The sequence below is a fragment of the Thamnophis elegans genome, chromosome Z, assembly GCF_009769535.1.
Source record: "Thamnophis elegans isolate rThaEle1 chromosome Z, rThaEle1.pri, whole genome shotgun sequence".
Classification (NCBI taxonomy): Eukaryota; Metazoa; Chordata; class Lepidosauria; order Squamata; family Colubridae; genus Thamnophis; species Thamnophis elegans.
The window spans coordinates 85,014,071-85,026,923 of record NC_045558.1 but is presented as its reverse complement, the minus strand read 5'-3'; the positions used below and the strand labels follow the sequence as shown (position 1 = coordinate 85,026,923).

Sequence of the window (12,853 nt, the reverse complement as noted above, 5' to 3'; positions counted from 1 at the left end):
TCAATCTGGTCTAACGCAAGACCCAACTGGTTATTTCCCTGCTTCTTGTCCTTTCCATTCCTGAAGGGATAATAAATTCACTCTCTGGCTCTTGGGTGGATTGGCCTACCAGAGTCTGTCCTTCATTTGTAGGGTTTTTCCCCTCATCAATTTTGCATTCAAGAAGTGATGAGTGACCTATATTGGCAGTGGGCTAGTGAGAAAATACAATCCCATCCACCAAATTATTTTTTTCCATGGTGCAGAAGAGAGGAAGGATCATCTCGAGTCCCACTTTCCATCTCGATAAAAAGATTAAGTGTTAAATTATCAATAATGAAATAACCTCTGGGATTGTCCATAGTAATTACCTACTATATTGTTTCCAAGAGTTCAAAGTGTCTGTTGATATATAGTTAAGGCGTACTATTTCCTGTTGTTCATGCCTTTCTTTCTGCACTTTTAAATGAATTTAAAGTTTGCTTATATTTAATGAATAAACATCAAGCTTTTTATTGTTGTTGTTGGTTGACTTGTATATATTTGCTGTGATCTGGCTATAGGATTATACAGTATGTTGGGTTGAAACCAAATTAGGAATTATCCATGGTAATTTTCTATTTCAGTCACCTGAAATAGAAGCTTTTGTTAGCTTAATCCTGTCTTTCATTGACACTTAGTACCAGCTTTCCATATTCCAGTTTCAGTTACATTTTTCAGACAAATGTAATTGTGTTTTTAAAAAATGGTGAGGGGACATTGAATATGCTCCTTTATAAAGAAAGATTCCCCTATATGGCTAATTAGCAGCTTGTGAGGCAGACAATATTAGCAATTTCCAGAGATAAAAATCTGAAGAATGTAATTATGATGGGCTTATCAGTCTGCTAGTTCAAAATTTGCCTATGTAAAAGCAATAGATTTAGATTTGACTTGCCACAATCAAATGTGACAACTCTGCTCATTGTACAATACAACATTATCTGACTAAGGTTTTTTTTTAAAACATATGGTAGTTAACAAATTCAAATTGCACAACATTAGTTATGATAGTAGCAATGTTTCATGTAGGTAGTTATGAAATGTCTAAAAAGCTGGAGCCAGTTTCATTCTGAATGGCTTTCCAAAAGTAGCATCTGTTAGGAGCTTGTGTTTTCAGTAGTGGAAACAAAATGAGGCTTTGTTAAACTCTGGACTTGAAATGCTTTCCTTAACTTTGTCTCCAGAGTAAGAATACTCTAGAGTTGGGAGTATGTAATCCTAGCCACTATACACAAATGATTGCTTGTGTTTTCATGATCATAGACTTTATGGCAGGCGTGAATTTGGTAACGGCAGGAAAATACAACCCTGTCCTTTTTCTTGCCATTTTTATGATGTTGACTCATTTTCTTCTAAAGACATCTTGATTATTAGGAAAACAGACAGCTGCAGTACTTAAGCAGAGACGCTTAATAATACAAATTTAGAACATTTAAAATATAAAACCTTGTTCTTGAGATTATTGATGCTACGATATATCAAAAATCTTAAATGTTACCCAACAAGAATAAATCACTATAATCTTTCTTAATGGAGCTTCTGCAACATATGGACCCTTTTTACCCACAGCATCTTTGGCACCCACCAAGCCCTGTTCTTCAACTGTTAATTTTAGATGGTTTTAAACACATCATCTGTACTAAAAACAATACCAAAAAATCTTCCTCAAATGCCATTCTGAGGGTATCTGTGGACCTCATATGGACCCTCACATTATTCTTAGCTATAGAATAGAGCTGTATCTCTGAGATTTCTTTACAAAAATACCAGATACCTAAACAACAACAAAATTATAAGCTGTGTGTGTATGAGGAGTTCTGTTAGGAGACTAGGGAGAGGTAGAAATCATTTTAAAAAAATAGTGTGTTGCATTATATTATTATTTTTGGGGGGCAAGTAAAATGTGTTCAGTGTTCCTCTATGTGTGCATATACCTAGTTTTCACCTGGATTTATCTGTATGTGTGTGTGTGGTATTTCCTTTGGTTTTGTTGATTTGTGAGAGGGTAGAGTAGGTAGATAGCCTATCTGCATGTTTCTGTGATGTTTACAAGTGTTATTTGGGTAAATAAGAAATCTGATACTTGGCAGTAAAGCAAATGTGCTAAATTTCTGGACAAAAATGTGAGACCCTGAACTTTGACATCCTTATGGAAACTGTGAAGGAAACCAAGGTGGCGCAGTGGTTAAATGCAGCACTGCAGGCTACTGCTAGATCAGCAGTTCAGCGGTTCAAATCTCACCGGCTCAGGGTTGACTCAGCCTTCCATCCTTCCGAGGTGGGTAAAATGAGGACCCAGATTGTTGAGGGCAATATGCTGACTCTCTGTAAACCGCTTAGAGAGGGCTGAAAGCCCTATGAAGCGGTATATAAGTCTACTGCTATTGCTATTGCTATTAATATTCACAAGGGTTTTATCAAAATATTTCACTCTGAAAACTTTTAAAAATAATTTGAAACCTTTAGAAAGTAATTAAAATATATGAATATGTAATTTTAATTGGATTAGCCCCTACTGTTGTCACAGAGCAATAATTCTGAGAAATTTTATTTAACCCTTGTGTGGATGAGCTGGCCCACAGAGTATACTTACTACTTTTTGCTTTTGTGTTGCATTTTTTAGAGGTCTTTTGGCGCCCCTACATTTTGGTGCTCCTAGACCAGTGCCTATTTGGTCATAGCGTACCCTTGTTATAAATTTATGTAGAATCACTGTAGATCTCTCCTCCCTGCAGTTATATGCTGTTGCTAAATTAGGCTCTGTCTTTAGCTATGATTAGCCTGGGTTTCAGTGGTGGGTTTCAAAAATTGTTCGAACCTACTCTGTGGGTGTGGCCTCCTTTGTGGGAGTGGCTTGCCGTCCATGTGACCAGATGAGAGTGGCTTGCTGCCCATGTGACCGGATATGAAGATGCCAACAACACTTGTCAGAACCACCTTAAATTACCTCACACACAGCACTGGCATGCATAAGAATATGATGTAAACTTGTTTTTTAAAAGGCATCTTTGGCTTGCATTAAAACAACTTCAATACACACAATGTTCTGATTGCACCACAAATGCAGTAGTCATCCTTACTTTTCATAGAGGCACTGAGTTTTATAAATATGAGCATGATAGTGTAGAATAATCATATCCAAGGACCAGTGGTGGGTTTCATATTTGATCAATATGTTGCCTCCAGACCACTGTTCCCTCTAAGGTGCGCGGCTGCGTGGCCGCGCATGTGGCAAGAAACTCCCGCGCAGAGGTTTCTAACTGCCGCGCAGAGATTTCTATCAAAGCAAACGTGGGGAAGTCCTTTGCAGGCAGCTAGAACTGGCCGCCCGCAAAGGACTTCCCCAGACTGGGAGAGATATTAAAAAAAAACGGCGGTCCTTCTAGCTCGCTTTGTTGTTTGGTTTGCTGCAGCCCTGGGGAGCCATGGAGAGGGTGAGTCAGAGGCAGCCCAGCACCTGGCGTCCCCCCCCCACCTCGGTGGCACCGAGATGGCTCTCCTGGACGCCTGACCTGCCGGTATCTCCCCCCTCCTGCTTTCCGCCTTCCAGAAGCCCATCGCTTCGGGCGCTTCAGGCTCTTTCCTTTCCTCCCATCCCTTGCCCTGCTTTCTGCTCGAACGGAATATCTGCTGCTGCCTCCTCCTCCCCCAACAGCACTGCCGGATTTGCTGCCCAACGCTGCGGTTGAGGTGAAGCCGCCAAAGCTCCCGCCAGCACCCCTGCTTAGGTGAGGTGTTCTGAGCGGAGGGGGAGGCAGGCACCGCCGCCGCTGCCATGGGCGGGGGCGCCTGCGGGAGCTTTGGCGGCTTCACCTCGGCTGCAGCGCTGGGCAGCAAATGTGGTGGTCCTCTTGGAGGAGGAGGGGGAGGCGGCAGGAGTTATTCTGGTGGGGGGGAGGCTCGTCGGCATCTTCAGCGGCAGCCCTGCCCCCTGTGAAAAAAACCAAAGATGGAGCAGATCCACGCAGATGACATCGCCGCCACATGACTGGAGGAGGAATTCTGGGAGTTGAAGTCCACAGTCTTAAGCTGTCAGGTTTGAAGATCCCTGTGTTTTTTTTCCCTAAAGGGTTATGGGTGCAAGGATCTTGTAACTTGACAGCTTTAAGACTTGCATGCTTCACTGCCAGAGTTTCTGAGCCAATATGACTGGAGGAGGAATTCTGGGAGTTGAAGTCCATAAGTCTTAAAGCTGTCAGAAGACCCCTGAGGTTTTTTTTCTAAAGGGTTAGGGGTGCAAGGGTCTTGTAACTTGACAGCTTTAAGACTTGCATGCTTCACTGCCAGAGTTTCTGAGCCAACATGACTGGAGGAGGAATTCTGGGAGTTGAAGTCCACAAGTCTTAAAGCTGTCAGGTTTGAAGACCCCAGAGGTTTTTTTTCTAAAGGGTTAGGGGTGCGAGAGTGTTGTAACAATAGCTTTAAGATTTGCGTGCTTCAAAAGCTAGACTTTCTGAGCCAACATTTTGGTTGCTAAGCAGGACCGTTGTTAAGTGATACTGATATTATATAACACTTTTAATTAAGCGGGTACCTTGAATAAACATAACTTTGAGTTTCAAATAATACTGATTTTGTTGTTGTCTTAGGTGACATCTGTTAAAAAAATTCAGATGCTCAGGCATGAAAATGTACCGCTCAAACACTATACTTTTCCGCTCACACTGAAAAAAAATTAGAGGGAACATTGCTCCAGACCCGTCCATCCGTCAACTCCACCCTGTAAGAGTAGGACCCAGTTATCGTCACTACCTTGCCAGGCAGCCAAAGGGAATGGGCTACAAAATTCCTGGCGTAAATGACATCACTAGGGTGAACACCTTTGGGACCCCAGTGGAGTCTAAAGGCTTCTCTGGGGCAAAACTGGGATGCAGGCGGTCCAAAACAGTTCTCAACCTCTTTCCCATTAACAGTTCCACAGGACTTTTATTGGTTAGGGGGAAAGGTGTGGAGTATTGGTGTGGAGTACTGTACTAGCAAGAATTGGTCGACCCTTTCCTGCCCCACCCCTGGGCCCATTTTGGACAATGCTTCCTTAGAGGAATGGACCATCCATTCTGCCAGGCCATTGCCGGCCAATGGGGAGACCAGGGCGTGATAGGTTCCCAACCCCACTAGGAATCCTCAAACACAGTGGACGTCAGTTGGGGCCCGTTGTCTGAGACCACTAGGTCTGGCAACCCATGGGTGGAGAACAACTTCCTTAGTATCCAAATTACAGTATCTGACATGGTGGACAACATCAGGGCTATCTCTATCCATTTAGCGAAAGCATCAGCCAGCATAAGGAATACCTGGCCATGGTAGAGGTCCTTAAAATCTTTACGTATGTGGGCCCATGGGGAGGAGGTGGTTTCATACTCCCGCAGAGGGTCTTTAGGAGGGGAAGCCCGGATTTCTTGGCATTGGCTGCAGGCGGCCCCCCACTTAGAGATAGTGTCATCCAATTTTGGCCACCAAAGATAGCTGCACCCCAAAACCTTCATTTGTGTTATTCCGGAGTGCCCATTATACAATGTTTTAAAATGGAATGCCTTAGGAGAAGGGGCACTTCCACTCACTGTCCCCACAACAAGCAACCCTTCTGCACTGACAATTCCAACCAGTGGGCTAGGTAAGGCTGGAATACAGACTCAATGGGTTCCCTTAGCCAACCCCATCTAACCCAATCTAGAACCTGGGATATTATCTTATCCTGAGCGGACAGTCTGGCAGTCAGTGGCTGTAATGGGAGGTAAACATCCTCGATGAGAAATACTTGGTGCCGGGTCTTCCAGGGTGGCTGGCAGAGGGCAGTGGCTCAGTGCATCTGAATGGGTCAAATGCTTGCCTGCTTGATGTGTCAGGGAATAGTTGTAAGCAGCCAGGAAAACCATCCATCTGGTTAGATGGGGTGACAACACCTGTGGCATCTGCTTATCTCCAGCGAGAATACCCAGGAAGGGCTTGTGGTCCATCACAATCTGAAATCGGCAGCTGTAGAGGTAGCTGTGGAACTTCTTCATGCTGGCAACTATAGCCAATGTTTCTTTGTCCAATTGGCTATAGTTGTGTTCTGCGGTCACCAAGGTCCTTGAAAAAAATGCAATGGGAACCTCCCTGCAATCAGGCAGGAGATGGCTCAGGATAGCTCCCACCCCATAGTGGGAGGCATCGCAGGACAACAGGAGCAGCAGAGTCTCACTGCATTGAGCAAGCATGGAGTTTGACAGCAGCAATTGTTTGACAGCTTGGAAAGAGCCTGCTTTGACAAGGTCCCCACTGCCAGGGAGTTCTCTGGTCCAGTAAGAAATGCAAGGGCTTAGCAACTGATGCTTTGTGAGGCAGAAAGATTGCAAAGAAATTTAACAGGCCGAGGAAAACTTGCAGCTTTGTTCTGCATGTGGAGGTGGGTGCATCCTGGATAGCTTGCAAGTGCAGCCCCTCGGCATCCACCAGGAACCCCAGGAATTCTACCTGGGGCACGGACACATGGCATTTCTTCAGTTGCACCTTAAGGCCCACCTGCTGGAACCGTCGCAAAACGGTACAAAGTCCGGTCAGTAATTTGGGTTGGCTAGTCATGGAGATGAGGATGTCCTCAAAGAAGGGGATGATGGCAGGAATCCCTTGCAGGAACCTCTCCATCAGGCTCTGGATAAGGCCGGGTGGTACACTGACTCCGAATTAGAGTCGCCGATATTTAAATACACCCTTGTGAGTGACAATGTTCTGTGTCATCTACCAGCAATTGCTGTTAAGCCTGTGCCAGGTCCAGCTTTGCGAAGATGGTACCCTCACCGAGGGAATGGAGCAAGTGCTGGACTACTGGCACCAGGTTTGCGTGGGCAAGGAGGGTGTGGTTCAGAGTGCATTTATAGTTGGCGCATGTGAATGGACCCGTCGGGGTTGATTGGAGTGACAATGGGGGTTTCCCACTTGGCATAGTCCACTGGCTCCAATATGCCTTACACAATCAGCTTGTCCAGGTGGGTGGAGTTGTGTGGACATTTTGGCCACTCAAGCCTCGTCCAGAGCTGACTGGAATGTTACCTTAAGCTTGGCCAATAATTAGCACTGGAGGCGGAGAGCCTTCATTTACAGACCAAATGATCTAGCAAGGCGTCATCTAAATCTTTGAATTCAGTGAAGGGTTGCGGATCGCAGGGCAGCCACATAGTGATGGATAGCTTCCTCGTCAAGCTGATTCCTATGATAAGAGAAATCATTGGTTCTGAGGAAACATTTGAATTTTTCCACATATCATTCCCATGTTTCCAAAGTAGGGCTGAATGATGTGAAGGACATGAGGACAGCCATCCTTGTCAAACCATGGCACAGTTAGGATCCGTTTGACCCAGCTGAGGTAATGACATCTCGTCGTTTCCTGTGGCTAGCTCGTTCATGAGGCATTTAGCTCTTTGGATTAGTGACCAGCTAAATTGCCTCCTCAATACTCAATCCCACCTTAAGCTCCCGCTTAAACATGAACCAATCAGGAGCTCAGTATGTGACATAATTTAATTAGGGACCTTTTTTACTATCCACTATTGACATATTTTTCATGAAACAAGAAATGCCTTTCTCAGGCTTCAGCTGTGATACAAATTATTTTAGAACCAGTGACATGAACTATTTTGCAAAATGGGCATTGGTTACTCACCTGATACGCCTCTTCTCCAAATGGTGGAGACATCATCCAGACATGGGTTATTCCAGTCAGTATCCAATAGGACTGGGTCTACCAAATTGTTAAGCCATGCCTTCTGTGCTAGGTTTCCCCAGCTTAGACGAAGGAAGAATCAAGGTAGACTGTTGTGTCAAAATTCCGATAAATATGTGATCTCTCTTTGTCAAGGTAAAAAACAAAGATTAGTCTGAACAACACTCCAACGGTAGGGCTGGATGATGTCTCCATCATTTGGAGAAGGGGTATATCAGGTGAGTAACCAATGCCCATTCTCCCAGTAGGTGGAGACATCATCCAGACATAGGACATACCAAAGCCTAATCTGTCCCATGGGTGGGAACAGAGTGAGTACTTAAGAATCTTGGTGGGCCACCACTTGCTGCAATACTCGCCGTCCGAAGGCTGTATTTGCTGATGCACATCTGTCTAGCTTGTAGTGTCGGATGAATGGTGATGGCATTGTCCACGTAGCCGCCATGCAGATCTCCTCCAACGGGGCCTGGGAAGACCAGGCAGCTGAAGTGGCAATGCTGCTTGTGGAGTATGCCATGATTTGTTGTGGGACAGGAAGAGAGAGAGCTATGTAGGCTCTGGAAATCACTAAGCGAACCCAATGTCCAATGTCTGTAGAAGAAGCCTTGGATCCCTTCTTACCCCCAGGCTGGAATCGGACAAAGAGCGCTTCCGAACATCAGAATTCTGCAGTGCGCTTGATGTAAATATGCAAGGCTCGACATACATCAAGATAGTACCATTTGCATTCCAGCCGATGTGATGGATTGGGACAAAAGTCAGAAAGCACCAATTCCTGTGCTCTATGAAACACTGAATTTACCTCAGGTATAAAGGTTGGATCCAGGCAGAGAACAACCCTGTCCGAGTGGAAAATACATAAGTCCTGTCTGGTTGACAGAGCTGCCAGTTCTGAAACTCGCCTGGCTGTAGTGACTGCAACAAGAAACACAACCTTTATTGTTAGAAGGTACAGAGACACCAAATGTAGAGGTTCAAAGCGGGGCCCTATTAACAAATGTAGAGGTTCAAAGCGGGGCCCTATTGGTAATGTCCCAAGAAGGAAATCTATGTACAGTAGGAGACTTGAGGTTGGTAGCACTGTGAAGAAACCAGTGAATAAGGGCCTGAGCGGCTTAGAAACATTGATGGACAGAACTGAGGACAAAGCCGCCACCTGCCAACAGAGTGTATTTGGGGACAGTCTCTTGTCAAGTCCCAGCTGAAGGAACTGTAGAATATTAGGGATGGAGGCCTGCATGAGTGTAATACCATGCAACTGACACCAGGAAGAGAACTGAGTCCAAGTGGCATCGTACCGTGTTTTCCCGAAAACACAACAGGATCTTATATTTTTTGACCCGTGAAATATGGCCTTGGGCTTATTAGAGGGGGAGGGCTTATTTTGGGGGGGTTGCCGGGCAGCTGCTCCCTTGTGACCAAGCTCTCGAAGAGCTGGGCACAGCCTCAGGGGTGAAGCAGCCATGAGGTGATCATGCTCACAAGCAGCCACCTGGCAAACCTCCTCTCCAGCTGGGCAGAGCACCATTCCCTGACCTAGAGAGTATCCATAAGCTATGTGGCACTCTGCCCACCCCCCAACTCCAACAGCTTGGCATATTCGGGATACCACCTAGGTCAGTGCATGGAGCTCTGCCAGGCTGGAGAGGGAAGGTTGCGCAGCACCTGCTCCACCCTCAGCTCTCATGCCTCCCAGCCTCCCTGGGCCAGCTGCCGCCGAGCTCCAAGCAAAACTTTTTCTCCAGCTTTCAAACTCTGGAACTCGGCTTCCAATTCTTCCAGCAGCAGCCACTCTAGGAGTGTGCTGTATGTTTATGGGAAGGCTGCCGGAAGACTTTGAGGAAATGGTGACAGTGTCTCGTTGGTGGCAAAGGAGCATTGCTACGCACTGGCAGCGTGAGAGAAGCATTCGTTGGTGGTAATGGGCCTGTTGATGGCTGTGGGAGCAGCACTGCAGGGCAAAAGGGCTTAGAAACCCTGTCCGCAGCCACGCGGGGCCGCAAGGACAAAGCTCACCAAATTAAGCCGCAGTGCAGGAAAAGCAGCAATAAATGAGGCTGGAGGGATCAGGCAAAACCTGATCCCTACCACCACTCTCGATTGTCAGAAAAGCAATATAATTAACCAATTGATAATTTAGAATAGCCAATTTGGAATTTGGAAGGTAAAGAATTAATATCTATGAGGAGAGATCACCAGGCACAGCCAGTCCAAGGAAATGGACTAAACTGGGGAACCTAGCACGGAGGGAGAGGCTTAACAATTTGGTAGACCTAGTCCTATTGGACACTGACTGGAATAACCCATGTCTGGATAATGTCTCCACCTACTGGGAGAATCTTCAAGTTTCCAAATATCTTACTGTGTAAAGTTCAAAAATTGATAACAATATCTGTGGTGTTTAATTCATCCTGATTATCATCAGTATTTTGTAGAATAAAGATAATAACTTTAATATTATTATTATAGTTGTACTATAATACAACTGTAAAGAGTAGTGGGAATGAGACTTCTTTAAAACAGGTTTTTGAAAGTCTAACAGCTATAGAGCAATACTGTACTATATACTGTTATATAGTACAGTATAGTACAGTTATATAGTACAGATATATACTATATATCTTTGTTATAAACTTACAGTTATATGGGGAGTAAAAGACATGAAGTTTGAAGAAGTTGTCTGCTGCCCTTGGTACTTTAAGCTGGTTCAATATGAAATAACTTCTTTTAATTTGCTCATACTGTTCTGGGTTGTTGAGCAATTTGCTGAAAAAAACAGAAAGTTCTATCATTTGATGGAAGTAGTTTTGCTATTTCTTTTTCTTTCTCTGTTGAAGTTAGAATATTGATTTGTTGGGGTCCTAAAGGGAAATGGAATGTTATACACAAATAAAATAAAGGAATTTTCTGTCTAACAAATAAAAATATTTGATTTCTTTCTTCAGTAGATGGCTTGGAAGCTAGCAGTGATATAAGTGTTTAAAGCCACATATTCTGATCTGTCTGCTTCAAAACATAGAAGTTGTCCTTTGATAGGGGAGTGAAAGAACATAATGGAATCATTAATGATAATAAGATAAATTAATGATAACAAAATAGAACATTTCAATTATTTAGGAATAATGTTCCATTCATCCAGGTGGAGAAATATCCATTTAGACCACGAAGCACATGTAGTAAAAAGAAATACCAAGGCTATACCTACTTATTTTTATTCCAAGGGGGAGCAATATATTCCCATGGTGCTGAAATTATTTGAAGCAAAAGTAATGATACAGGTATTGTATGGCATGCATGCAGATCCTTACTCTAACTTTGTATCAGCTGAGAGTAGTTTTTCAAGAGTCTAAATGTGCTTCTAATGTAAACCTAATGTAGGCTTGGAGGGTTTGCACCGGGTTCTAGTGAACGTACAGTACAGGTATCCATTAAATATTTAAAATCATTTGATTTGAAAATTACACCACTGCCAAAAACCTAGATTAGCACCATAAAAAGTCTGGATTCAAAGCCCACAACCCAGAAATCAAAGTTTGGATCGAAATGATGGCTACTGTATTGTAAAGATAGGCCAATGCTATTCTCTTTTGCTGCCCATCTGTTCTATTTTTGTTATTATTATTTAACTTTTAATATATGCTATTGGTTTGCTGTATTTAGCAATTCTATATGTAACTTGTAAGTTTTTACTAATTTACATTCCTTGTCTGAATCCAAGCTTTCTTTGTTCAAACCACTTTTTTCCCCCAACAGATGTATGAGACATTTCACAATTCTGTTTTAAGACATAAATATAGAGGCTCACGGCTTGTCAAAGTGAGGTACGTAAAACCATAATTCAGAGACATGCCAGATCTCTCTTCTAAAACATTGTGTACTTATGTGTATGTATGCAGCTTGTTCAAGGTACATATTTTCTATATGCCTTACCATAATTTTCTTCTTGATTTGCGATATAATTTTTCATTTCCCTTTGGTAACTTAATATGACCTGTCTCAATCATTCTACCTTTATGTATTTATTTTATTTGTCATCCATTCCTGAAGGCTTTGGGAAGCAAAAATAAAATTGTCATCAAAATTATCATAAAATAACATAAAATATACACCACAGCATTTTGTTAACCTTTAGGTACATACTGAAATGTATTCAAGCATGTGGTGCACTGCTGTGCTGTATCCATACTGCTGTTTTTGTGACCATTACTTTTTGTAGATCCTAATCCTTTGGAGGCCAGTGTGTTCTCATATGGTGCAGTTAAAATTAGGGGATGTTGGAGATTCTTTGAAAAATAAAATCTCATTTGAATTACTTCAAAAACTGAAAGGATTATGTACCTGCTCACAATAATTTATAAAGATAAATTCACAGTATTTTCCAGTATGAAATAGGACACTGGTATATATGCATGTATGTAGGTAGGTAGGTATTCACATGCTCATGTGTGCGCGCGCGCGCACACACGCACACACACACACCTACATACATGCATCTACACACACACAAACACACACACACAGACACAAACACAAACAGAAATATAAAGATGTTACTTTCCTGGCAGTATCTTTCTAGGAATTCCTAAAGTGGCCAAATGTGCAGTATATTGACAATGCTTTTATTCAAGCATTGAAAAATACAAAATATGTTAACAATTGTATGCCTATATTTGTTTATAGTATTTATTCTTGCTCCTTAAGTAGTTAAAAGATTTTTCAAATAAACTCTTGCATTATTCATAATTATCAATAAAAGAAAATATTTACAGCTCAGGGTTGAACTATGGAGTCCTCATGGTCTCTGAGTTTGGTTGTTTGCTTGTAGACATTTTATTGTCCAACTAGGTAACATGATTAGTGTGGATGTAGCCTAGTACACTACCAGGATAAACATGATCAGCACTGATGATATAACTTAATTGGGTAATGAAACTTCTGCAAGAATACAAATAAACTCAGAAAGCCCCAAGGTCTCCATAATCATAATTTTGTTAATATATAATATCCAAACCAACTATTAAAATTTGATGATGTTTCCTTAAGTCATCAAAGACTTAATTCTTAAGTCATCTAAGACTTAATTGTTATGAACCTAAATGAACCTATGTTATATTAAAATATATCACTCTA

General features: G+C 42.7%; 1 protein-coding gene across 1 annotated transcript in view; it reads left to right on the top strand.

Moving 5' to 3' along the window:
• Positions 1–6,727: 6,727 nt before the first annotated feature.
• Positions 6,728–12,853, top strand: part of LOC116521205 (transmembrane protease serine 11C-like) — a 39,954-nt gene continuing 33,828 nt past the window's right edge. Inside the window, exon 1 of the mRNA XM_032235896.1 lies at positions 6,728–6,890. Coding sequence (XP_032091787.1) covers positions 6,728–6,890 — 163 coding nt within the window. The remainder of the gene's footprint in view (positions 6,891–12,853) is intronic.